We start from the raw sequence: 27,412 nt of genomic DNA on the forward strand, positions 1-27,412 counted from the left end.
TTCAGATCTTGGAAAGGATTGGAGCGGTAGCTTACCGTCTGACACTACCACCGTCCATAGCAGGCGTTCACGATGTATTTCACGTATCTATACTGAGGAGATACGTACCTGACCCGATGCATGTGCTGACAGATATCTCAGTTTCAGTTCAACCTGACGTCACTTATGAAGAGATTCTGGTATGGATTTATGGACCGGAAGGAGCGTTAGTTGTGGAACAAGACTATCCGACTGTATAAAGTAGGATGATGGCGACGTCATTCAGACGATGAGGCTACTTGGGAGCTCGAAGATACTATCTGAGCTCGATATCCCCCATCTTTTCATTTGAGGTAGGTGATTCAGTTACCGTTCAACATTTATACTTTCTGTCTATTTTTAGTACTTGCTGATGATAGATAACAAAATTTGGGAACTAAATTTTTATTAGTGGGGGAGAATGTAAAATACCGAAAAAATGGCGAATAATGATAAGGGAATTTTCTGGAATTTTTAGAAATTTTTCAGAAATTTTTCAGAGCTCGTATGGATGAGTTTAAGGGGATAAAAAAAAAATGGAGCCCGGAAAAACCTGTTTAGACTACCCCTTTAAGCGAGGAAATATTTATTTTTATTTATTTCCTTTTCTTTTTCTTTTTTTTATTTTCTATTTTCCTTCGTTTCCTTCCCCGAACTCGCGTCGAGTCCTCTTTCCCCGCCGATTCCCTGCCCTAACTTCTCCTCCAATCGGCGCCGATTCTCTCCTTATCTCCCTCACGCGAACGCTCTCACTCTCTCTGCCGCCGACCGACGAGAGCTAAGGGAAAGCCTCGCCTCCGCCTGACTCTTCTCCTCTTCCGACAGTCGCTTTTGCGGAGCGATCTCGCGAGCCACCGTTGGCCGAGTCGCCCATTGCCGATCTCTCTCCCCTGCGCCCGATCCGCCGACATCCGAGCCCTAGCCCTGGCCGATCCCTCTTCCTCCTCCCTCACGACACCTCTGCCCTAGATCGGCGCCGCACGGAGTAGCCCCGATCCCTCTCCCCTCTAGCGACGCCAACCACTGCTATGCCCTAGATTGGGTTCACAGTCACCCGATCGCGCCGACGCCGACGCACAGAACCTCTTCGCTGTGCCCTAGCACCGGCAGCTGACTTCACCGTACCCTAGCACTGTCGATGGATTCTTGATCACCTCCGACCAGTGGAGAGGAAGAAGGTTACGGGTTGGTGAGGAAGTGGTGATCTGTGGTGTTTTTTTTGGGATCCGACAGTCCATTTCTGCCACCCGGGTCCAGCAGCCGCGAACTTTGCAGTGGATCAGTGATCTTCTCCTCTGATTTTCTTCCCTGTTGTGTTTCTTTGTTGTGTATGTTCTTCCTCCTGGTTGTGGATCAAGGGTACGAGATTTGGAGAGGAAGAGTCAAGAAGTCTTTGCTGAGAGGTTGCTATTCTTGTCCAGCGACACCTGGTTCCCAACAGCAACCCTCCCATCCAGCACAGCTGTGATTTGAGGTAAGGATTAGATGTATTTGAATATTGGTTGTAGATCATGTTCCGAATTGGAGGATTTGGTTAGATGATCATGTGAATTTAGGTAAGGAACATGATTATGATACATATTGATTTAGGTAGGAATTGGTACATACATAATTGCTTATGTGTTGGAATTGGTGATATGTGGTGAATTGTGAAGGGGATGTGGATCTATTGGATTGATTCACTATGATTTATTTCTAATAGGTTTAGGATTTGGTCATTTTGATTTAATGATATAATTAATTGTAAAATGTGATTACAAGAGGTTGATTCGAGATGAGTATCTCGACGTCAAATTTGGATCGGATTGGACCTTATCGATTGGAGGCGGGTACCTCTTGACTTATCTTTATGATATTGTCTATTGGATATGCATAGTATTTTATAGCTGCAAGCAATGATCATGTTTGCTTTGATATGTCACGGTTTGATACCATAGCATGATCTGTTGGCCGTTTGTTATGTATCCATGTTTATGTTTCATGATTATTGCCATGAGTACCTTAGTTCCTAGAGTAAGTGACATACCATACCTTACTGAGGTTAGGACTAGGTTTTGGATTTTATTTTCTGGTATGTGTATCTAGATTATCTGATACCTAGGTTTTTATACCATACCTGACTTGTGTACCTCTATTTGTATATCATATCTTATTTGTGTACCTAGACCCTTTTTCTTTAATCTGTGCATATTGTTGGTACATATGTTATGGAGGGGGATATGTTTAGGATATAGGTTGTTATACCATAGAGGACCAGTATACCCTGGATCCGTGAATTTGACTTATTGATATTGTGGTACCCATATTATATATATATGGATTTTTCTATGATGATCAGGATATTGTCATGCATCATGATTGCATGCTGTGCGATAGTCGACTCCATTATTGTTGAGCACATCGCCAGTTACATGGATCTGCACACATCACCACTCATGGGTTAGTGGTCGATTCAGGCAGAATATGTTGTAGTAGGGACTTTGTTTGGCTCCGTTGGTCCGCTCTTGGGTAGTGTGACGCAGCGTGATAGCCGGCAGAGATTCCTCCCCGTCATCGTGTACCGGGAGATGAGAGCATTGCGCTCCCCCATTTATGATTTGGGGTAGGAGGATAGGTGTATTCCGACAGCATCCCGTCCACTCGGTCACTCATCAGGAGCAGTGACGATAGAGTGCACGGTTGTCACAACCCTACCCACTCGGTCTCACCATTTATACGTGAGATGACTGACTGGCGTCAGGGGTGACCAGGACGCATCATTGACATCATACGCATTGATAAAACTTGTTGACGTACGCATTTGAAGTTGGAGGCACCTCAAATGAGGTTGTAGGCACCCTCAATAGTCTTTAAAAGTCCTGTTCAACCAGCGAAATGTATAAACTAAAATAAAACTTGTTGACGTACTTCCTCGACCATCTGTTTGCTCCGATTGTACACTACTACTTTACTGCATTCAAGCCTCAATGACACAAGTGTTAGAGTGTATACTAAAAACCTAGCTTTTTGTAAATATTTATTTGAAATAAAGAATCAAATTGGTCAAATGTCTACATATATATGCTAAGTGTAGTTGTTCAATTAATTTATATGGTAGATAACATGGTGTGTGGTGTCACATCGAAGATCATGTTATCGGTTTCTTATAAGTTATAAAAGTAGCTCCCGACTAAGATGGAAAAGAACAAACCATTGGAATAGTCGCAGTGTAATTTGGTATTAGTTTATCTTGACTATAAAATTACACTATTACACTATAAGTGTATTGAGCAGGACCATTTGAGGAAGTTTCTTTTTATACTGACTATATAAAAGAACAAAACCTCTATTATTATGGAAGTCATACTCGTAATCATAATATAATAACAAGCATGTATACTTAATATTTATTTCTTTAATTTATCAAAGGGTGTGATTTAGTTCGTAAAATTAATAGGCCCGATAAGTTGGGAAATGATATTATTTATATGGTGTGTTGTTGATTATAGAATGAAATTGTGTCTTAGTAATCTAGGTTGATGATGTTCCCTTGAGGAGCTCATAAGGATTGTCATGTAAACGCTGCAGGTGGACTTAGTCCGACATGACAATAAGATTGAGTGGTACTACTCTTGGAGCTAGATATTAATTAAATGAGTTGTCAGTAACTCATTTAATTAGTGGACATTCGATATCTTAAACACAGGGAGATTAACACACTCATGATAAGAAGGAGCTTATATAGTAATATGAGATTGGTGCGGTAGTTCAATAATAACTCTTTAGTGGTATGAGTTATTATTGATGAACTTGAGTTGGGTGTTCGGGGCGAACACGGGAAGCTCAAGTTCATCAGGAGACCAAAACAAATTCCTCCTCTCGGTCCCTGTCGTAGCCTCTTATTTATAAAGTCTTATACCCAACTTCTTACCCACCTTAAGGTGGCCGGCCAAGCCTAGCTTGGAGACCAAGCTAGGGTCAGCCAAACCAAGGCATAATGGGTCAAGTTGTGGTCGGCCCTAGCTTGAACCCAAGCTTAGGTGGCCGGCCAAAATAAAATAAAAGGGGAGTTTAAATTTAAATCTTTCCTAATGTGGAAGACATGATTTTAAAAGAGAGTTTTAAAATTAAATCTTTCCTTTTATAGCTTTCTACAAAGGATTAAGGAAAGAGTTTAATATATTTCTTTATTTATAGTTTAAAGAAATATTTTAATTTTTGATAAAACTTTTCTTTTTGTAATCATCCACATGTTTTAAAAGAGAGATTTTAATTTATAAAACTTTCCTTTTGTAACCAACCATGAAAGGAATTTTAAAAGAGAAATTTTTATTTTAAAAATTTTCAAAAATAAATTAGAAAGTTTTCATTTTGTGTTTAAAACTTTCCTTGTTTGGAGGAGATGGTGGTGGCCGGCCATTAAGGGTTTATAAAGAAATTTTTAATTAAAATTTTCTTCTTAAACTTTGGCAAGGAATATAAGGAAGTTTTATTTATAAAACTTTCCTTATTTGCCAAGACCAAGGAATATAAAAGAGAGGGTAGAGGTGTCTCACCTCACAACAACATATCTTCTATTATTCCTTTCTTCTCTTCCTTGGTGGTGGCCCCTCTCCCTTCTCCTTCTCCTATTCTTCTTCCTTGGCCGGTGGCATCTTCGTCTCAAGGAGCTTGGTTGGTGGCCGGATCTTGTTAGAGGAAGAAGGAGAGATATGAGGCTTTGTTTCTTTGCATCCCTTGGAGCTTGGTTGGTGGCTGAAAGTTCTTCATCTCTTGAAGATTGGTGGTGGCCGAAACTTGCTTAGAGAAGAAGGAAGCTTGGGTGGATTCTCGTCTCGGTAGATCGTTACCCACACGACGTCCGAGATAAGAAGTGGAATACGATAGAAGATCGTGAGGTCTATAAGCTACAAAAGGTATAACTAGTTATTAGTTTCCGCATCATAACTAGTTCATCTTTTTGTTTAGATCTTGAAATACCAAACACAAGAGACTAACGTTTCTAAGTTTTGAATTTATGATTCGAGTTTGTGTTTCTTTTGTTTTTTCGATCTTGTGATTCGATTGTTCTTATTGGTTAAACCCAGGGTTACTATAAGGAGATTAAATATTGAATTTCGTTGAAAGGCTTTGTCTAGGAAGTGGTAAATATTCCCATAACCAAGAAGGCCTAGTGTCTTGCCATGTTTAACCTGGAAGTCGATCTTTGAAATAAAATATTTAATCAAATTTATAACATAGGTGGATTTGGATTAAGAATGTGAAGCATCATTTGCGATCCAAGTCTAAACCTTTAAGAACAGATAAATTAAATTTGGAATCAATAATGTTAAGTTCTGTTTGGGATTCTTAATTTAATTTCTAAAAAACACAATAGGTTGTTAGGAAAGGTTCAAGACTTGTGCAAAATTTTTATACAGGGGAACAGTACGATATTCCGAGTAGCAACCAACAACAAGAATGACAAGATGCCGCTACATGCTCAAACGAGTATAGACTTGGGTAACATATAATTGTTGTTTTTTATTCTTGCTTTCTTTCTACATATCATATTCAAAAGTTGGTAGTCTTGTTACCAACCTATTTTTTTTTGTAAAGAAACGTTGATTAGTGGATTACCCATCGGAAATGTTTGAAGGACCTGGGTCTTGGAGTAGGAGTCACCGAAGGCTCCAACCCAAGTAAAACCGACCGTATTGATTTTGTTTTTCCAGTTTTAGTTGTTTTGCTTCCATCGCTAACTTAGTTTTTAAAATGTACCTCAACAAGTTGATCATCTTGTACTTTACAACATTGACATTCAACTTGTTCCTGAACATCCTCTGCTACATGCTCCTCCTGAACATCCTCTGCTATATGCTCTTCTTGAACATCCTCTGCCTGCTCAAGAAAAGAAACATTGATAAAGTTTTATGCAATTTGATCATTAATTTACTCTTCAACATCTTCTAAGAAATAAATTGATAGCAAATTTTCCTATAAATCTAATGGAACCAAAATTTCTATTATTTTTGATGAAGACAATTGACAAATCATGGTTTTTATTGTAGATACACGTGAGATTATCAAGTTTCGTCGACATTTTCTTAGAAGGGCAAAATTCTTGTGTGGCTTTATGATTCTAACATGTTCACACATCTAAATCTGCAATATAATAAGTATGGTTATAAATTTTGAATCAATGAAGTTACAATAAAATTAACAACTTACAGCAAGTAGGTGTGCAAATCCTTTTAGCATTGGAGTTTGATTTCCCTTAAACCCCCGTGGCTTGGGCATTTGAGAGAGCATCACACCTATGCCCTCCGTCTGTGGGGTCGTGTAGTTATATACAGTGTCACTATTCTAAGGCTAGTAGCCGCCCGTGATTTACCTCCTCCGTGTTGGCCCTGGGATGGGTTGGCGGGGGCGTTGGGGGCGAGCGTATTCACCTTTTGCCACCATGTAGTTATATACAGCTTTACATGAATTATATTTATCTAAATCTTTAAATTCATCTACACAATCAAATAATGACTTTACTCATAGTCAAGATATACTATTAGTAGTACTAAATAGCATGCATATAAAAAATATAAAATAACAAGTTGTCAAAATAAAATATTAAATTTAGGAAATGGTTTTGGTTGTTTGTTGATGTTGATCAGCTTGTTCTCTATGTCATTCTTTGAATAATCCCGATCTATGAAATATTGAAGGTAGAGTGGGGGTGGAGGAGACATCCAAATGTAAAAGGACTTCATCGCCATGATCTAGAAGTCTGACAATCAATGCAAAATCTTTTCTTGTGAATCTAATCTTCTGATTTTGAAGATGAAACACTTAGCATGATAGCCCCACTTAGCATGATAGTCTCAATTATCAAATATATTTTGTACAAGACCTTTGATGTTTGTATTTTATGGTATGTCTAGGGCTCAAACAAATGAGCTTCTACTTATCAACTCTATCTGTCGCTCATTTGGTTGTAATTATAATATAAATGACTTAAACTGAGGGGACATCATTTTTCATTATAATTTTTTACGATATACACAAGAAATAGAGCTTCTGAAGGAGGTTGAAGCACTAGACTGTAGGGATCTTATGCATAAAACAACACATAACACAATGAAAAAATGATTCCTCCAGAGAGCCTCGTGAATACTATATATTACGTTTTCCTATTCTATTAGATAGAATAGTTACCTTTGTTGCGTGAACTAGTACTCCTGACAGTAACTTTGATTCAGATGCAGATCTCAACTCAATCAGCATGTCCGTGCCTCTACGGAATCCATACGAACATGTTTTTTTGTCAGTCTCATGAACTCATGACTTGGAGAAGAAACAACATTTGTTATGCTAGCAACTACACAAGGTTATTTTTGGCTAAGAGAAGAAGTGGAGGAAGAGCAAAAACTAAAAAAGTCACTATCACCCAAAAGGTTACTTCACTTAGCATGATAGTCTCAATTATCAAATATATTTTGTACAAGACCTTTGATGTTTGTATTTTATGGTATGTCTAGGGCTCAAACAAATGAGCTTCTACTTATCAACTCTATCTGTCGCTCATTTGGTTGTAGTTATAATATAAATGACTTAAACTGAGGGGACATCATTTTTCATTATAATTTTTTACGATATACACAAGAAATAGAGCTTCTGAAGGAGGTTGAAGCACTAGACTGTAGGGATCTTATGCATAAAACAACACATAACACAATGAAAAAATGATTCCTCCAGAGATCCTCGTGAATACTATATATTACGTTTTCCTATTCTATTAGATAGAATAGTTACCTTTGTTGCGTGAACTAGTACTCCTAACAATAACTTTGATTCAGATGCAGATCTCAACTCAATCAGCATGTCCGTGCCTCTACAGAATCCATACGAACATGTTTTTTGTCAGTCTCATGAACTCATGACTTGGAGAAGAAACAACATTTGTTATGCTAGCAACTACACAAGGTTATTTTTGGCAAAGAGAAGAAGTGGAAGAAGAGCAAAAACTAAAAAAGTCACTATCACCCAAAAGGTTACTTCACTTATATAAGGTTATTTCATAAAAGGGTTACTTTACCAAAAGGGTTACTTCACTAAAAGGTTACTTTGCCAAAAACATTACTTCACCTAAAGGTTACTTTTACAAATGACTTTTGTACTCATCCAATGAATATACAAAGTTGTTATCTCTTGATCTTCCTTTTGATTAATGATATATTAATTTCTATTAATATTCATTAATCTTAATGGGTTAGATGTTAATATATTAGATTAACCATTAACCCAGTAAACCATTAACCCAATAAGTCAATTAGTCTAGTCTAAATTTATTTGAGTCTAGCTCAATAAGTCAAATTTGGATTAGACTTAATCCTATAATCCATCTTCAAATCAACGTGTTCTTTGTGTGTGTCCCAATAGACTCTCATAACATTGATAATGCATCTAAAACCATTTTAGATATACAATGAGTGACATTTAGCAATGTATCATTACTACCCAAATGACGAGAATGTCAAAATTTGACTTAATCTTTTTGTGACTATTATCTTGTATGACTCAGCCTTTCTATCTTTAATATTTAGATTGATCAATAATGCATAGATCGTGTCATCATCTTATCAATCTTTATATTTCTTGATCCTTAGGTAAACACATTCAATCAAATATGCTCAATATCTCATACTGACTAATTTGAGCATAATCATGTATTATTGTGTCCTACTTAATCAAGGGGTCTAAAGATATCACTTCCGTCATAGGGAAGATATAAATCACATCTACATCACTCACATTCCTCTGCATAACTTATTGCATATCAGTAATTGACTTTATAATCTATCTTGTTACAAGTGACGCTTGTCGATACCAAAGTACACAACTCCAACTCTTAATATTGGAAATCGTAGTGACTTCAGGCCTAAGGACTATTCATACCAATAGTCACTATGAAAATATTTAATAAAGATCCACGCAACATTCTCATGATGGGTCAATTCAGTACATATTCTCTAATATATACCCATGTGTCAACGTGATATCTCATATTCATGACTTGTAGGATTAAGTCGTCAATTGCCTTACATGCCAATCTCAATGCATTAATATTATCCTTGCATATTAATGCTTGACTAGGAATAATTAAGAACAGTGTCTATATATATCTACAGGCTCTTACTATCAATTTAACCAGTTGACTAGGAATAGTTAAGAATAGTGACTTTAACATACTATCCTAGGACATTATTATATTTATTCATCTGGCACATATCTGAAATAAATATAATAACCATTAATTTTTATTAATGAAATGTGACACAATATGTCCTAAGTCAATCCACTCTTGATTGACTCTTAAGACTTACACTAACATAGACGCCATTTAATTATGTAAACAAATACTTAATATCAAGCACTAGACCCTATTATAATGTTAGTTTTGAATAATAAAATGAGCGCAACATTTATTAGTGCGGTCTAAGCATATTGTAGCAGCTACGGTTCCGTATCTGCTATAACATTCTTGCCTAAGCATGTTGTAGTAATTTTTTTCATAGCTGTTACAACATGCTGGTCTAAAGTGTTATAGTAGCTATGTAACCATAGCTGTTACAACGTGGTTAGACTAGAACATCATAGTAGCCACAGAATCGTAGCTGCTACAACGTGGTTAGACCAGAACGTTGTAGTAGCTATAGAACTATAACTCCTACAATGTGGTTAGACTAGAATATTGTAGTAGCTACAACTACTACAACGTGATTAGACTGCAATGTTTTGGCTTAAGCACATTGTAACAGCGATAGTATGGTAGCTGCTACAACATTCTAGTCTAAGAGAGTTGTAGTAGCTACAGAACCATAGCTGCTACAATGTGGTTAGACTAAAATATTAAATTGTAGTTGCTATAACGTTCTTGTAGGATCACAAACAAAAACGTTGTAGTAACTACAGTTTGATTGCTGCTATGACATTGTATCTGCTATCAACTGTAGCATTTGGATGGAGTGACAAGATGTTTAAGATACATACATGGGGGCACACATTGTAGATAAACAACGACATGCAGGCTCAGCGAGGCGATGCAGCACCGAGGGAGTTGAGCGATGAAGACGGTGATCATTAGCTCTGCATAGTCGCGGCACCGAAGGAAATGAGGGAGTTTGAATGGTTGTTTGAAATATTTAGGTTTTAAGAGGGAAAGAAGCTTAGAGTTTTTTTAAAAACTTTGATAGGTGCTGCTACATTAGAAAAATAATTAAATTTAATGACGGATCATTATTATCGTGAAAATTAGGCACAGTCACAAAGTGAGAGTCGGGGAGCATGCATTTATACGGGATCCTCTGGTCCTGCCCGCTCCTAAACCAAGGGCAATGATAAGCAGGATTCAATGATTCCCATCTGTTTAGATCATTGAATCTATCTATCATTATATAGGATCAAAATCCTGATCAACTGAATATAGACTTGAAGATCTCTGCTCATATTTTGAGCATCGGACATGATATAAGTAAAATTTTACCATATCAACGTTATACCTATATTTAAAAATACTCATATCTAATTATTTAATCGGATTAAAAATTATTTTATCTCCTTCACCATTTGAATTGGATATTGAATTTGCCATGCTCATGGTTGCTGACGGACGACTCAGATTGTTCGGGATCACGTCGTCTCGCGCCGTTTCGGTCACGCCGTAGAAAACGACACGTGTTTTCTGATCAAGGGACTAAAATTCACGTCGTTTACCGCAGACACCTCATGTGGTGTTCTTCGGATCTGCTCCACGTTTTGAAATTTCACAACTTCCCTTCTTCCAATCAGCGACCGCCAACTGCACCCTAACTCAATCTTTCATCAACGGCGATGTGGAGCGAATCTGATTGCTCGATCAACTTTGGATCCTATCACGACCCTACTTTGCTCGATTTCAATATGTTGGATGGACTTCTAAACCTACGGCTCCGATAGTTCCAGTCAGACAGAATCTCTCTCTCGCCTCTCAACTTCAATCTCGATATCTTTCCTCGTCAACCCACTGTTTGAACCTCGATTTTCTCGAGGTTTTAGGGTTTGCTTGGTCGTGCGATTCTCGTCGAAATCGGATTCGATCAGGTGAGTTTTGATTGAGGGGATCCTTGGGTTCCGATTAGTGTGTCGTCGAGAGAACTCGGGGGAGTCTTGGTGTACGGAAGGTTTGCTCTAATCTTGGTTTTGTTTTTTTCCTTCTCTCTTCATGCCGTTTGAAAAATACAGTTTTAATTTTGTTGGATTGAACTAGCATCACTGCTCTGTAATGAATTTGATCTGAAACTTGTTTATCGTTGCTCCATTTGTAGTTTTGGACAAGTACCGAAATTTCTCTTTTTTCTTTGTTTAATTAGTTTCTTCGCTTTGGTGTTGGGTAATATGCCGATACATGTTCATGTGGTCGGCGGGTTATCTTGCAAAATGGTGTTGTTAAGAGAGTAGGTTTTCAGAGTTCAAAAACGCATTTGTTTGTAGCAAATCTAACATTGGATTTATAATTATTCAAAAGTTTAGAATGTTACCATGATACAGCGAATACTTATGTTTTGGATGTGAAAAGAGAATAATGATGCACTCGGTGTGAACAGGACGTATGACTGTAGGAGCAATTGGAGTTCGAGAAACATAGATCTGCTCATTTAGACTTTGAAAAATTGGCTAATCATTGATAACAAATACTAAGTTGTTTGAATATTGTGGTTAACTTCTTGCTTAAGTACAACCTTTTATGACAATGATAAGAAGAAGCTGCCTGTCCCAAGTAGGTGAAAATCATAACTACCTTTCATTGAAATGCATATGATAGGTAATTCAAAAGGACTTCTATTCTTCCATATTTCACATAGGCAAATCATGATAATTCTAGTTTCTTTTATTTGAGACGAGTTTAATAACTGGAAATTATTGTTTTAAAGTTTTGAATGGGATGGCAAAGGGTAAAGTACTCTTGAAATTTTCTTTAGCTCACAAATGCCCATTTAACACACTTGATAATTGTACCCAGCCTTCTCTACCTGTAACTTTCCCATAATGTTTAGATGGATACTCATACTTGATCAAATGGATAGGGTGCCTATGAGTACCCACCAAAACACAACTTGACTCTAAAATGCATTAAAAGAAATAAAGTCTAGAAATTTAAAGAATATACACATATCTATTATAAAATAATTAAATTTATTGGGGTATCTATTACTCCAGCCATTAAGTCCAAAACTATCCAATACTCATCATTAAAGAATGACCATCTAGTGTCTACTAAGTTACTCATACCTATACTACTTTAAGCATACCCATACCTAAACCCATTTAAATGGGTCAGGTTGTGACAGTCACTCGAAAAAATTCATCCCATTGCTGTCCATGTTTTAGAGTTGTTAGACTCATACAATCCACTATTCTGTTTCATACTATACATTACAACTCACATGTATTCACCATACATATGAATTGAAATTTAGAAGGACGATGACAATCCAATTCAATGCGATTCGTTACAAATTTATACAATTTTGAAAAAAGAAATAAAAACCATTTTAACTTGGATCCAATCCATTAAAAGTAAATTCCAACCCATTAAAAGTAAATCTAATATATTAAGGCATTAAATTAAACCTATTAGATTGGAAATAAACTAAAATGATTATAAAAAGAAGGAAACAATGAGTCTTCTGTTGTATGATAAAACTAGAGGGGTTGAAGAGAGTAAAATCTGACTTACCAAAAGAAAATTCTTGTAGAAAGAGTTAAGGACAACCAAGGTGGACTTGAATACACGACAATAATGTAGAAAAATAGTCTTGTCACATGAGACTCTGAGATGTCAATAAGTGTCAAGTCAATGGTCATAGTCTTGGCACATCAAATTTGTCTTTCATTCCTCTTATATAGTATGGTTGCCACCTTCTTTCTCTCTTTAAGTATGTCAATGCTTTCAAGACTTGGGAATTGACAGTGAGGCTAGTTAGAAACATTTGATAATAAATGCCCTTTTATTCTCTCCACTTGATGCATTTGGGTTTCTGTTCTTCCAAACTCTCACCCCACAAAATTATTTTTGCCCAAAACACGGATTTACTATCATGGACTCCTTAGATTGCCCTCGATGCAATCAAAGCAGCTTCGACCAACTTGTAAATTGGTCCAATGAAACTTAGGGAATCCGTTTATCCCACTAAAAGAATGTACCACTGTTTCATCTGTAAGAAGGCTTTTTTTTTACCTGAAAGATCCTTCTGTCCCTATCAATTCCTGTTTTCTTCCTCCAATCTCATGTTCTCTTTTATCTTCAGCTATGGTTTTCGTTTACTTTTGCTGGGTTGCAATCTTCAATGGGGTGAGCGTGTTTGCTTTCTTCATTTATTGTCTCTGGGTTAAGAAAATTTTAAGATGAGTTGATGTTTATTCTTTTATTTGCATCTTGTTATGGCCTTTTCTTTCAATAAACCCATCTCTCCTTTTCTTTCTCCTCCTCCTCCACCACCACCACCACCACCACCTCCTCTTTGTTGACCCTTTTCCTCCTTTGAAGAAGGAACTGCAACCTTTATTTTTTAGCCAATTTGTGCCACTTTTATACCTGATCTTTTGAGATGGATTCAGATTTCCTAATAACCTTCACTTATAAAGGAGTGGCATCCTTCCCATGGTTGCCAAGATTGTGATCTAAACCTTAAAATTTTTTGATCTTACAATCCAAGCTGACCTAAATGATCTAGACCCAAAGCGGGATCTAAATTGGGTTGGAATCTCGAGAATCTCTCTAGTTCTATGTTCCCTCACTATTCTACGTAAGATCTTGATAATCTTGTCTGTTGAAAAATATTTATGTTTATATAAACAATTTTAAGCTTGACATTCACCAAAAGTACACCATTTTTTGTATACCATATCATCTTTGATTATGCGAGAACATCTTTAACTTGAAAAAAAGAAGAAATCATTTCAACTTTTATCATTGTCATCTATCTAACTCTGTTTCTATCCATCTTGTTATTTACAAGAACAAATCATGAGTCTAACTATTTGTTGCTCAAATGTTTGAGGACAACTACAATTCTGCGATATGATCCTATGAATCTACCGTCATTCTTAATCTTGACAACCTTGATCTTGCCTTTACTTCAGTCCATATGGGCTATTCTTCCTTGTTGCTCTATTGGTTGTTGGGACAACCATAACAGACTCATATCAACATCTCGTTCATTTGTAATCATTGCATGTAATCAAGGTCAGCTAGATGAATCTTATCCCATCACATCTTATGTTGAAGATATTATTAAATACAAATACAATTTCAATTCTATGGCCTCTAACATTCCTAGATCCTCTACATTTTGTCCATATGACTACTCTACCTTCTTTCTCTATTGACCTATTGAGTAGCTATAGCAGGCTCAATCCTGATGCCTTTTTTTTCTCTTTCTTTTTGATCATTACAATAACTGTTTTATCTTTTGAACTTTCTGTACAGTGATCAGCTAATTTTTGGATAGAGTAATATCCTACTCACATGATTTTCAAATGCTTTAGATTCAGATGGAAGGGCTTTTGTGATTCCTCCACTCGAGGAGTCTCCACCTTGGGAAGTGGATTATAAAAAGGTTAGATCATGTGACATTGGATCCAAAGCCCCAATGATCTGAAAGTTTAAACAATTAAACTGTTACTCCTTGAAAGGGAAATTTACTTGGTTTTGTGGATGCTAGTACATCGTTTTTTGCACTTTTTCAGATGGGAAATTTTCAAATAATTTCTCAATAAAGTTTTGATCGCTAGCAAACTTCCTACTGCCACTGCATTTGTCTTGCATTACTATAGGGTTGGTTCCTTAATGGTTACATGCTACATGAACCAAGCCAGATTGTAGGAAACAATCTCAGACTAATAAAATCATTAACTTCTTCTAAAATACACTAGTAAAGTAATGCAATTAACTCCATGGACTTATATATCTCAATGTTGCCTCCCCAACTATAATAAATTAAGGAGATATAAAGTTAAAAATTGCCTTCTCTCAATTGCACTTTTCTAGGTTACTAAAATCATTTGCATCATCTTCAAGCCTCAGATTAAGTTTGTATGCACTATTGGAAAATAAAATAGTTCCAATTTATATATATTCTATTTACTAAAAACTAAAAAAATTTGCGTCTGCACTCTGCAACACTTCTATAAAGAAACAATACCGTGCCTTCCAAATTATTTTGGGGCATTTCAGGATCATAGGCAATTTGACAGTTTGGGGTGTGCCTATTTTGGGCATAGGTAAAGTGTGGGGTGTGTGTTTGGAATAAACCAAAATGCAGGTACGCTTGTTGGGAAATTTGCCATTTTATATCCATCACCAAACTATTCTCATATGACTTCCTTATTTCTTTCTACTTCTTCCTACCTATTCGTAGATCAATGCTACTAGAATAATACTGAATCAACTGATTTAGCCAGGTTCATTGAAAATTAGACAATAAAATGAAACACTAGTTAAACCTAGTCAGTTAAGAATTGGCTAAACCCATAAAAATCAATTATACTTGGGTCAACCAAATAGGTTGAACTTTTTTTTTTCTTTGGTTGATATTTTAGTCAGTTCTCCTTTGACTCCACCCCTTGACTGCTACAATTAATGCTTTGATTTTCAAAACATTGATTAAGATGGCTAGAAGAAGGCAGCCATGTCATTGTCAAATGTCAATTGTTAAAAGCACTATTTATTGTCTTTGTTTTGGGTGACCCACCATGTTAGACCACTAAATGGATTGAAAGTTCAAACTATGCGAATGCAGATTAGTTCCTGTAAAGCAATTGAATTACATGTTCAGAGCAAATACTCTTTGCAGTCTTTGTGAACAAGCTTACTCTTTTATTATTATTATTTTTAATTTTTTAAAATGCCTATAGAAAGAATATAAACTTAGGTTCCAAAAAAGGACTAGTGGAGTCCTGTGACTTTGGATCATTCTAACTTCATGGTTTGAACCAGGCAGTAGATTTGGGTCATGTTGGTTGGGGTTATCCATAACCTAAACTCATTGTGAAAAATTGAATCCAAAACAAAATTTTGAGTTTTGATTTTCTGTTAAATATACCGTCGTTGGCATCATCATTAAATTGTGTTTGTCCCAACTATTTGAAATTGACTATATAAATTTTATTGGTCTGTTGAGCTCTATGCAAGGCTAAATCATATGTAATGTTTAAATTAATTAAATTGTTTTTGTTATATTGGCTATTTTTTTTCTTGTAAATATCATGCTATTGTAAATGTAAGAGTTGTATGGAAGATAATGTTATATGCTTCTATTGCATTAGAGATAGCTTCTAGCATGTTTCCTTGAAGCTTCATGGAATTGATTCATCGTTGGGCACTAAGTTTTCTAAAGCAAAGATTCTTTTATTTTTCAATAGGCTGCTTTTTTGACTTTCTATTGGTCCTTCCAACTTTGACTCTTCATGGAATTTTATGAAGTCCAACTGTCCCTTTAGATGCTTCATTCTGAAATAATTGTTCCACATTAACTGGAGTTGATGCAGCACTGCTTAACTGTGGATCTAAGGGAGACATTTGTACTTCATTTCTATGAGTAAGTCTTAAATGCTTTTGTTCTGTTAATTTTCCATAACACCGGAAGGTTATACTAGGTCTAACAAATCATTTTTGTTAGGTTTGGAGTCTTTAAAAAATTAGAACAACAGAGAGCCAATCTTTAAGTTCTGTTGTGGGAACTGTAAATTGAACACTTTCTTTGTCTATGGATGTCATTGAGATCGAGTCATCTACTAGTGAAGATGGTTCCTTTGATTTTGGATTATCAGACACATCCTTAATTGACGAAGCTGAGGATCAACAGGTAAATAGTGCACAAAGTTTCACCACAGGGAATAACCATTCTATAGACAGAACTGAACTACAAGGTGTATCAGGCATGCTAGATACAAGTCAGTCTTATAAAAAAGAGCCAGTGCATTCTTTTACAAGACCAAATTTTGATAGTAGGATGGAAACTAAGAGAAATGGTGAGACTACAAAAGGTGAAAATAGTGTAATTGGGCCTTCATCTTTTGCTGGAGGAAATTCAATCAATGCTTTGACTAGGTTTAAACCATCACAGTCTGTGGATGAGAAGTTCCGCAAATTGCCAAACACTTTAATGGAGAGTAGAGGTAGTAATGCTTGGGTTTTAATCACAATGTATCTCATGTATCATATGCATGCTGATATGCATTATTTCAATATGTAGACATTATACATGGAGCTACCACGAATTGGATGCAGCCCTCATCCCTGGTTCATGGAAAATCTATCAGCAGTTTGTATTCAGCTAGCACCAGTGAAGTACAAAAGCACTTGGGCATAGGAGGTGATAGGCACATAGAGCGTGATGAAAGGCATATATATCAAGAAGCTTTGCAGGTACTATGTAGTTTCATTTTATTTCTGCTTTCTATATTCTGTTGATGGGGTTCTTTTCCTCACACTAATCATCAGGTAAAAACATATTAGGAAATAAGAAGGATATTGTTCTCGTACAATTTTTGGAAGCTATGAATGGTTTCACATCCAATTTCTTTTAATCTTACCTCACTTCAAAGTTAATATAAAACCATTAAGATGGTTAATGCCTCTCTGGCTGATGCAACATTATAATATGAAAATCTTGTAAGATTCTGTATGATGAGAGCTACCAAAATTCTGAATCTGTGTCTTTCATGTGCTAGAGTGCATTGCTAGGGCAGTTAGTTGTGTGGTTAAGAGGCCATCAAGGTTTAAAAATCATATATAGGTCATATTACTGCAGAAAATCTTTTTTGTTAAAATAAAATAACATCAACTATAATGACAAGAATGTGTAATATCATGCCAAAAAGAGTTTATATCTATTATAAAATATATTAACCTGATCAACCCCATCAATCAACAAATGTTCCACCTACTACTTAACAATTAAATTAATCATTCTAAGAACCTGTAAATTCCTATAGATATTTTGCATATGAATCTGATCAATACATAAAACACTAAACGTATCATCTAATCTATGCATTCAGAAGATTTTTTTTGTTGTTCCAATACATATTATACATTTGTTTGTCTGTTTGGCAAGATTGGTTTAGTCAAATCCATATTAACATGGGATGAGATCGGGATTCAATAAGTTTGGGATTGGTTTAATCTGCATAATCGTTGTGCAGTCATAAGCTTGTGGTTGCTCATTGCATATGCATATGAGGTCACAAAATCAACTTATGTTGTGGTTTTAAAGCAATTGGTGCTTTATGGTCTATTTGGGAGGAGGTGAGGGAAGGGTAACTAAAGGGAAGGTAACTTTTAACCTTGTTTGGGAAGGGGGTGAGGAGAGATAAAGGGAACTTTTACCCTCCCTTACCCCTCCAATGACCTATTTTCTTACCCTCTGATTTGGGGTGTAAGGAAGTTACCCTCCCTTCCCTTTCCATTAATGAACCTCCCCTCACCCCATCCAAACATAGGGTTAGTAAATTAGAGTTTGTGGATTGATTTTAACTGTCATCAATCAAGCAACACTTTTCTAGAAAACACTTCATCATTGTGCCAATTGTATTTTTAAATTTAAACTATTGTAGTGACAATTAAATTCTAATTTCATTTAATCAGTTTCCACTTGTCCAATGACGGCAATTAAATATTGTGTCTGCAAACTGGCTTTACCTATGGTTTAGTCATGCATTGGACTAGTCCATGAGCATTGGGTGTCAAAACTACAAAGAATAGGATGATTCCCATTTGCAAATACTGGCTATTAATTCTTAAGAGTTATTAGATATTATTATAGTTATATGATTGGTTCAGTCCTACTTATGGTGTTAGTTATTGACTATTATATTAGCGTCCTATATATATCTATATATATGGTGTAATGGTTTATTTTATTGAAGAATAATAGAATATTTTTTCTCTATAATATTAGAATGAGACTATTCCTAGGGTTATTGGAGTGGGATGTGTTTGTGTGACCTTTCATCATTCATCTATCTTGACATAAGATTCTACTTTCCTCCCCCTTTTACTCCTGCAAAACCATAATTCTTTTGGTCAGTGAACTACTCATCGAGAACATTGTTGGCTCAACATAGTGCTTCGTTGGTACTCTGTGTTGGCATCAATCCCTTTACCTTTTGTAATTGTAATCTCATCTTCAATCCTATTACAACAACTACCCTCTCACTAACTGCATCTTAGGTAATTGCCACCCTCCATATTTACCACATTGTTGATTGAGTTGCTTTCCCTCTCAAATCTTTGATCCATTCTCTATCACAAACATATCCTTTGACACCGTCATGGTTTGCTCCTCCAGAGTAGTCAATGATCATATTCAACCTTTACAAAATGTCGACTTGTAATCCACAACCATAAATCATTTTGCTCCAATCCCTTCACTGAATCTAGATCATCCTAGGCACTCAAAAGATCTTCACCTTGCTACTTGTCTTGTGGTTTCTTGACAGCTGTTGGTTCTTCTTACTAGTTCTCATCAAATGTTTAATTCCTGGCCTTTAACGACCTCATTCCTACCACAAAATCTTGGGCAGCAAGACCAAAGAAATAGATACCCACTATCGGCTTCTCCCTACTTTGGCATCAATCTGACAACGAAGGGTGGCTCATTTAGATCTTGGATGGAGTCATTTTTTTGAGTTAGATGGTGGAGGCTCTCATCACAACCTCAACGGACTGCATCATAATCATGTGCCCACCCTAGCCCCTACAACTCTCCCTGAGCAATACTGGTCCAATAAGGACCAATCCAATAAGCTCAATTGCAATTCTATCTGAAAAAAAAGATAAAAGGGTAAAAATAACAATTTTTTAAAGAAAAAGGAATGGGATGTGAAATCTTGAGAAAGATAGGGTTGATTAAAAAAGGGGATAGTAAAAATTTTAAAAAAGTTGGTACAACAAAAATGGATTTAGATAAAGAATTTTAAATCGAAAAGTATGAGAATAGTTAACAAAAGGTAAGATTGGAATTTGGAAGCATTTATTTAGTACAAAATTTTCTTTTCTTTTCCCTTATGTTCCTCTATATTTTATCTCATAGTCTATTATTTTTCTTGTGTGCATGAGTCATAATAAAACTAGTTACTTTTCATCTCTTCTAGCCTCTCTCCTTTTAGAGAGGAATAAAATGATCAACAACTTAGTTTTGTGCTTACATTTCCTCTCTTAGAGTAGACACTTGGTATCATAATTTATCTCCTTAGGTTGCATTTTCAAAAAGATGTATCAATTTTTGTTCCATCTTAATATCCTCTTTCTCATAGATTTAGATCTCAATACCATATCGGGTGAGACTTGTTCCATGCAAGCGCCTAGACATGACACCTTGGTGAAGCTTTTGACGGCAGCGTGGAAAATCCAGTGAACTTCCCAATAAATTTCTCTTCCTCATTTTTTTACTCCTCATTTTTTTACTGCTTCATTGGAGATCCTTCTCTCTCTTTTTCTTTCCTTTTTTTTTCTTCTTCTTCTTCTTCTTCTTCTTCTTCTTCTTCTTATTATTATTATTATTTTGTTAGGTTCAACATAGGGCTGAACATTGCTTGATACTGCAGGGACACATTTCATTTCAGGACAAGAGACTAAGAGAGACTTCAAATCTCACTCTCTCTTTGGTAGCTATGGGATTTTTACTCAGTCTCCTCTCTCTGACATTTTCTCCTTTTCGTTTGGGAGTAATATTAAACTTTATGTTGTCTCTATTTCCTATTAACTCCTTGTCACAAGATTACTTATCATAATTTTTCAATTTTTACTCTGCAAGCTTTCACAAGTTGTTATTTCATCCTCGTAGAATCATACAATATCTTCGATTTCAGCAGAGTTAAAGAATAAGAATATATTAAAGTTTTTTGAAGATTTTTATCAACTTGATTTTTTTTTATTTAAGAAGTCTACCATTAGGGAATTGCCATCAATATCATTGAAGTTTCGTAACCATTCTTTCAGTGTTTTGTCATCGTCATCATCACTAAACATCAATCAATTTTTTCTTTGTTCCATAAGCTGGCACAATGGTAAGGTGTTATGGGTTGTCTAGTTGTGTTTTATTGTGTTAGAATTATATAAGACAGAAAATATGAGGAAAATAATTATTTCCACTTAACTAGAATAGGTACAAGTCTCTCCTTTTATAGAGAGAATTTACGATAGAAAAGGAAACTAATGAAAAGAAACTAAATAAAGTTAATATTTGACCGATTATACTTTCCTATTTTTTTCTAATTTATATATCTTTTATAATCTATATTTATATAAGAAACGATCCTGGAATATTCCTGAAATTATGACTAAATCAAGGACTTTAATGACAGAATTTCCCCCCCCCCCCCCCCCCCCAAAAAAAACTGGTTTGAAGATATCTTCCATAGCCAGCTTGTTAGTTAGCTTAACGAATTGTTTCTTGTGTAGTCCCTTCGTTAGTACATTAGCTAATTGTTCATTTGTTGGAAGATATGCATATTATTCTAGTTGAGTTTCTCCTTGATGAAATGTTTATCCACTTCTATATGCTTTGTATGATCATGAAGAACCGGATTATGAGCTATGGAAATAGCAGCTTTATTGTCACAATAAACCTTCATAGGAGTTGAGTTAGAAAGCTTCAATTCCTCAAGAATTCTTTTGATCCTCATCACTTTACAGATTCTAGGGGCAATAACTCTGAATTATGCTTCAACACTACTTCTGACTACCACATTTTGTTTTTTACTTCGCTATGTAACTAGATTCCCACCAACAAAGGAACAACAGTTTGATGTTGATCTCCTGTCCGTAACACATCTGTGTAGACTTCAACTTGACGATGCCCATGTTTCTTAAATAATAAACCTCTCCTTGGAGTTTTTTTCAAATATCTCAATATCCTATAGACGGTCTCGAAATGTTTTGCTCATGGTGAGTGTATGAATTGACTTACCATGTTAACTGCGAAAGCGATATCAGGCCGTGCATGAGACAAGTAAATCAAATTTCCTACGAGTCTCTAATATAGTTCCCTGATCTTCACTTCTTCAACTTAGCAACTTGTAACTTCAAGTTAGATTCAATCGGAGTCTCAACCGTTTTACACCCAAGCAAACCTGTTTCTCTAAGGAGATTAAGAATATATCTTCTTTGATTAACAAATGTACTTCCCTTGGATCTTGCAAATTCCATTATGAGAAAATACTTGAGGACTCCCAAATCCTTAATTTGAAACTCTTTTACGAGTCTCTTCTTTAGGACTGCAAATTCTGTTTCATCATCGCCAGTTAAGATAATATCAATATAAACAATCAAAATAGCAACTTTACCTTTTTTGAATGTTTATAAAATATTATGTGATTTGCTTGACTGTGTAAGAAGCCATAACTAATAACATCCTTTTGAAAGCATTCAAACCATGCTCTTGGTGAATGTTTGAGTCCATATAATGCCTTGTTTGATTTGCTCGCGTTTTCACCACCCAGTCTCTTCTTAAAATCCGGCTGTCTAGATCATCATTGAGAAATGCGTTTTTAATGTCAAGTTGATGTAGATGCTAATCTGAATTTACTACAAGAGATAACAAGACTTTGATAGAGTTTATCTTAGCAACTGGAGCAAAAGTCTTTCGATAGTCAATCCCATAAGTGTAAGTGAAACCTTTAGCTACTAGTCTAGTCTTGTACCTTTCAATGCTTTCATCAGCTTTATATTTTATCATAAACACCCATGTACACTCAACTAGTTTCTTGTCTTTGTGTAGATCAACTTATCTCCCAAGTGCCACTTCTCCTTAAAGCATTCATCTCTTCCATGACTGCTAATTTCAACGCGGATCATCTAAAGCTTCTTATATATTCCTTGGAACAAACAAGTGTGAAATCCTAGAAGTGAAAGCTTTATGTTTTTTTTTTTGACTGTTTTTGATAGGAAATATAATTTGCAATAGGATGATTAGTGCAATTTCGGACACCTTTTTTTAATTGCTATAGGAACATCAAGATAAAAAATAGTAGGTGAACAATTAGACACAATGGGAGGAATCAATCCTGGACTTGGGATAGAGTTACTTGAAATTTCGGTGCTAGAGCTCGGATTTTCAAACTAGTGTTGTGCAAGCTTGACATTCGAGTCTTTACTTCTCAGATGAAATCTCTTCCTAGTATGAACCTGAAGCTCAGAACTCAGATCACGGTGATTAATTTGTAGTATTTCTCCCTCTGATTGAGAGTCTCTGATACTAGGTATTAGAGGTAAGTGACTATTTTCAAGATTGTCTGAAAAATGATATTGGGAAGTGACTATATTCTCTGATACTAGGTAATACATTTTGGGGTCATCAAATCTGGTTGCTCCAATGTTGCAAAATTCAAAAGGAAAACATGCTTCAGTTATAAAGGACCAAAGAATGTCTCATTTTATTGGTTGCTTATTTCAGTGTTTTACTAGATTATAAATATAAATCATTATCTAAAGAAAGAAGTAGAATTATATGACTTACAAGTGACAAATGCTAAAGCTTAATTGATTGCCAGAATTTTTAAAGTATAAAGATTGATATGAATAATTATGCATTGGCAATTTAATTATTTATTAAGTAAATAACTAATTATAATAAAATAATTTATTAAAAATCACAACAAGTAAAGTTAGTCATGTGACAATGAATTTTGAGACCACTCTTGCACAATGGTGTGACACCAAAATGGAAACGGTCCGTTTGTATCATTCTGGTCAGTGACCAAAATTTCAGCATGGCTAGAAACTTTTAAACTTTGCTTTTGGTTGTCAATTTTAAGAAAAATGACTGCCATTTTCCCCCTTTATAATCTACAGAATCTTGGTCAACCACGGCTAGAGGATGACCTGCCTCAGGGTCTTTTGGCTGTTCCTCTTTTTAAGCATCAGGTAGCTACTGGATGTGCAACCTTATTAATTACTTTCCTTGTGTTTCAACAATTGGATACTGACCATCATGTTGATTAGAAAATAGCCTTAGCTTGGATGGTTCAGAAGGAGAAAAGTACACATTGTACAGGTGGAATTCTTGCAGATGATCAGGTCATTTTTGTGGATTTAGTTTCTCATTCACATTTAATTAATACGAGAATAGTATTTTATTAAGCACGACTGTCTAAAGGATGGCATGTTATCTTAAAAACAGGGCCTTGGTAAGACTATATCCATGATAGCTCTGATACAAAAGCAAATGGCTCAACAATCAAAATTTACATCAGATGTTTCAGATTGTGTAAAACCAGAAGCCTTAAATCTAGATGAGGATGATGATGGGGTTACTGAAGCGGATAAGACAAAATTACAATCCAGAGAAAGTGATCTTAAATGTGAGAAAGTGACTTCTTCAATGATCAACACATCAAGCAACACCAGGCCAGCTGGAGGTACATTGATTGTGTGCCCTGCTAGTGTTCTTCGGCAATGGGGTAGAGAGTTGGATGAAAGAGTTCCAGAAAGTGCAAAGTTATCTGTTCTCCTATATCATGGAGGTACACGGACAAAGCATCCCAATGAACTAACAAGATACCATGTTGTTCTGACCACCTATTCAATTGTGACTAATGAAGTTCCAAAACAGCCTATAGCTGATGATGATGAAGGAGAGCAAAAGAACCATGATAAGTATGGGCTATGTCCAGACTTTTCATCCAACAAAAAGAGGAGGCAGTCCTCCAATGAACAGAATAATAAGAAGAAAGGGAAAAAATCAAAAGAGTCTCTTCTTGACTTTGGCAGTGGTCCTCTTGCTAGAGTTCGGTGGTTTAGGATTATCTTAGATGAAGCTCAAACTATAAAAAATCATAGAACTCAGGTTGCTAGAGCCTGTTGTGGTCTTCGGGCCAAAAGAAGATGGTGCTTATCAGGGACACCGATGCAGAATACAATTGATGATCTCTACAGCTACTTCCGTTTTCTGAAGTATGATCCTTATTCTGTATATAGCTCCTTCTGCGCTTCTATAAAACATCCAATATCTAGAAATGCGAGTAGTGGATACAAAAAACTTCAGGCTGTCTTAAAAACAGTCCTGCTTCGACGCACCAAAGGTAATTTCTTCACATAAATTTATCTGGAACTATGTAAGCTTCATATATTGGTCATTACTCATTAGTTGATTAGATCTTTTCTTGTTATTCCTTTTCTGGAAAGATGATACATAAAACACAATAATGGTTTCTTTATTGTAATTTCTACACAAGGTTTCTTGTTTGGTCACTAAATCATGGACTATACTTACATCTTCATGTGAAAGACCTAGCAATGGCTAACAGTTATAGTATTTTATCTGTATGCATTACATAAATAATACCTTGCATTTTCTCATCATCTAATAGTTGGACTTTTATCTACCTCTTCCGTACCCATATTGGATGATAACATTGGGACACCAACACTTTGAACATGGAAAGAGGTGAGGTACAAGAAGTAAGTATTTAAAGTTTGAGTCACTTTCACTCATTGAGATTGAGGAGCAAGTCTCAAGGAATTTTTTGAATATGGATACCTACAATGGGAGCATGGACTTGTTAGAACGTGATTGTTTTTTTCATTCCCATATATATTTGCATGGAATAGTAAATTCTTGATGTGCTGAATTTTTTTAATACAACCGTGAGGAGTCACACATTTGTTCTCCTTGTTGCCATTGGGGAAATATATAGCTTTAAGGAATTTTCTCAAGGCATTGACTTTGTTGGCAATAATAGGATAGCCTGCAAAATCAATAGCTTGATGATGTTGAAATGAAAGGGTGAGGAGGCACTTTCAAAATTTTTAAAGGGGTTTATCAAAGTGACGAGCTAAGTGGATGACTATATTATACTTCCTAATGGCTGCCTTTAAGTTTGCTTTGAGGCCATCAAGGGTTTCATTCTCCGCACGAGAACCCACCTAAGTACTATGTTGAAATGTTGAAGGGGACAAGTGGATATGTTGTCATGTTGAAGTGATGCCTATGAATGTCCCACAATCTTAAAGTGCTCACAGAAGTTAAAGATGGAAAATTGCAGTTACCATAACCACAACTATACTGCTCTGCTTTCCATTAGAAAGACAAACCAAAGTGTTGCTGCTATCATTGGGAGCATGTGTGCAATACAGATGAGTGTATGCATTTGAAGATTTGCTTAGAAAGGGATAAACTGCACAAATTTGTGGGTCCATGGAGGGAAGTCAAAGGAGGAGCCAACCTGCGATCCAATTCAAAAACATATAAAATTGATTATTAGGTGATTAGCATCCAGTGGAGAAAGAAGCAACAAGTTCAAATTTTCTGCCTGAAGGAAACCATCATGTTTGCCTTACATGTGGGGCATAAGTATAGCCAAGATTTGATAGACCAAAAAAGTAGGGAAAATTGGTTCACATATTCAAGATGCATTACTGCTTCATGAAAAAGTGGTGGCTTGAGAGCTTTGATTCTATATTATCTATAACGGATATGCATTACTGCTTTAGGTTTAGATTGTGATTGTTTAGTAAGAAGGGTGCTAGTGGATATCGGCAATTTAACCTTGTATTACAACATATTTTTGTAAACCTATATGCAATGTGAATTGAGGGAGAATACAACCTTGATGGATTTCACGAGAAATAAAATTAGAATGCTCGAAACAATTGATTTGACTGTAGTGACTTGGTGTAACAGTGATGGGTTTCTCAAAAAAAAAAAAAAAAAACAGAATTAGAAGGTTCAGAACAATTGCTTTGACTGTAACAGTGGGTCTAGCTGCTTTCTTCTTTCAATGTAATCCTAGGAGCTTAATCTTACAATACAAGGGGTAGGAGTGATTAGGTTTGATCCAATAGAGTCATGGACTGGGTTTAGGGTTGTTACTTGCCAATTTGTTACCATGCACACTCTCCAGTCTTGTTATCTAGCATTTGTTTTGACAAACATCTTTTTTTTTTTCCCTCCGTGTAGTCAAAGCATCTCTTTTCTTCTCTAGCTATATTTTATTGTTGTAGTTGTGTTTGGCATGTAAGGTATGGTTCTCTCTTATACCAATGTCTTTCCTCACCTTCCCATTTTTGAGTCCCTTATTTTTTTAAAAAATTATTTCCCTTGTTCATTTCTTATTTAAATGATTTTATAGTTATGTTTTGCCTATATCTAATTCCATAGAATTTTCGTTATGTTCATTCTTTTGTTTCATTAGTTTATGGCTTATTGTTCGCTTCCTGCTTCTAAATTGCCTTGTAGGTACAATTATTGATGGGGAGCCAATTCTTAAACTACCGCCGAAGTCAATTTGCTTGAAAAAAGTAGAATTTTCTCATGAAGAACGAGAGTTCTATTTAAAGTTGGAGGCTGATTCACGGCAACAGTTCAAGGTACATCTCATTTGATAGTTGAGTTATTGT

General features: G+C 35.8%; 1 protein-coding gene across 3 annotated transcripts; it reads left to right on the forward strand.

Moving 5' to 3' along the window:
• The first annotated feature begins 664 nt into the window (after positions 1 to 664).
• Positions 665 to 27,412, forward strand: LOC122037656 (helicase-like transcription factor CHR28). Of its 3 annotated transcripts, none has more exons than XM_042597166.1 (8): positions 665 to 1,492; positions 16,432 to 16,607; positions 16,689 to 17,187; positions 17,265 to 17,437; positions 23,867 to 23,938; positions 24,017 to 24,091; positions 24,195 to 25,095; positions 27,252 to 27,412. In XM_042597166.1, exons 3-8 carry the CDS (start codon positions 16,776 to 16,778, stop codon positions 27,395 to 27,397), a joined length of 1,779 nt encoding a protein of 592 aa, XP_042453100.1. In that variant the 5' UTR covers positions 665 to 1,492; positions 16,432 to 16,607; positions 16,689 to 16,775; the 3' UTR covers positions 27,398 to 27,412. The 3 variants fall into 3 exon arrangements, with proteins under 3 accessions (XP_042453100.1, XP_042453101.1, XP_042453102.1); XM_042597167.1 differs by lacking the exon at positions 665 to 1,492 and adding an exon at positions 8,262 to 11,189; XM_042597168.1 differs by lacking the exons at positions 665 to 1,492; positions 16,432 to 16,607 and having other exon boundaries at positions 16,732 to 16,874; positions 16,948 to 17,187.

This window comes from Zingiber officinale, unplaced genomic scaffold (assembly GCF_018446385.1).
Source record: "Zingiber officinale cultivar Zhangliang unplaced genomic scaffold, Zo_v1.1 ctg71, whole genome shotgun sequence".
NCBI lineage: Eukaryota > Viridiplantae > Streptophyta > Magnoliopsida > Zingiberales > Zingiberaceae > Zingiber > Zingiber officinale.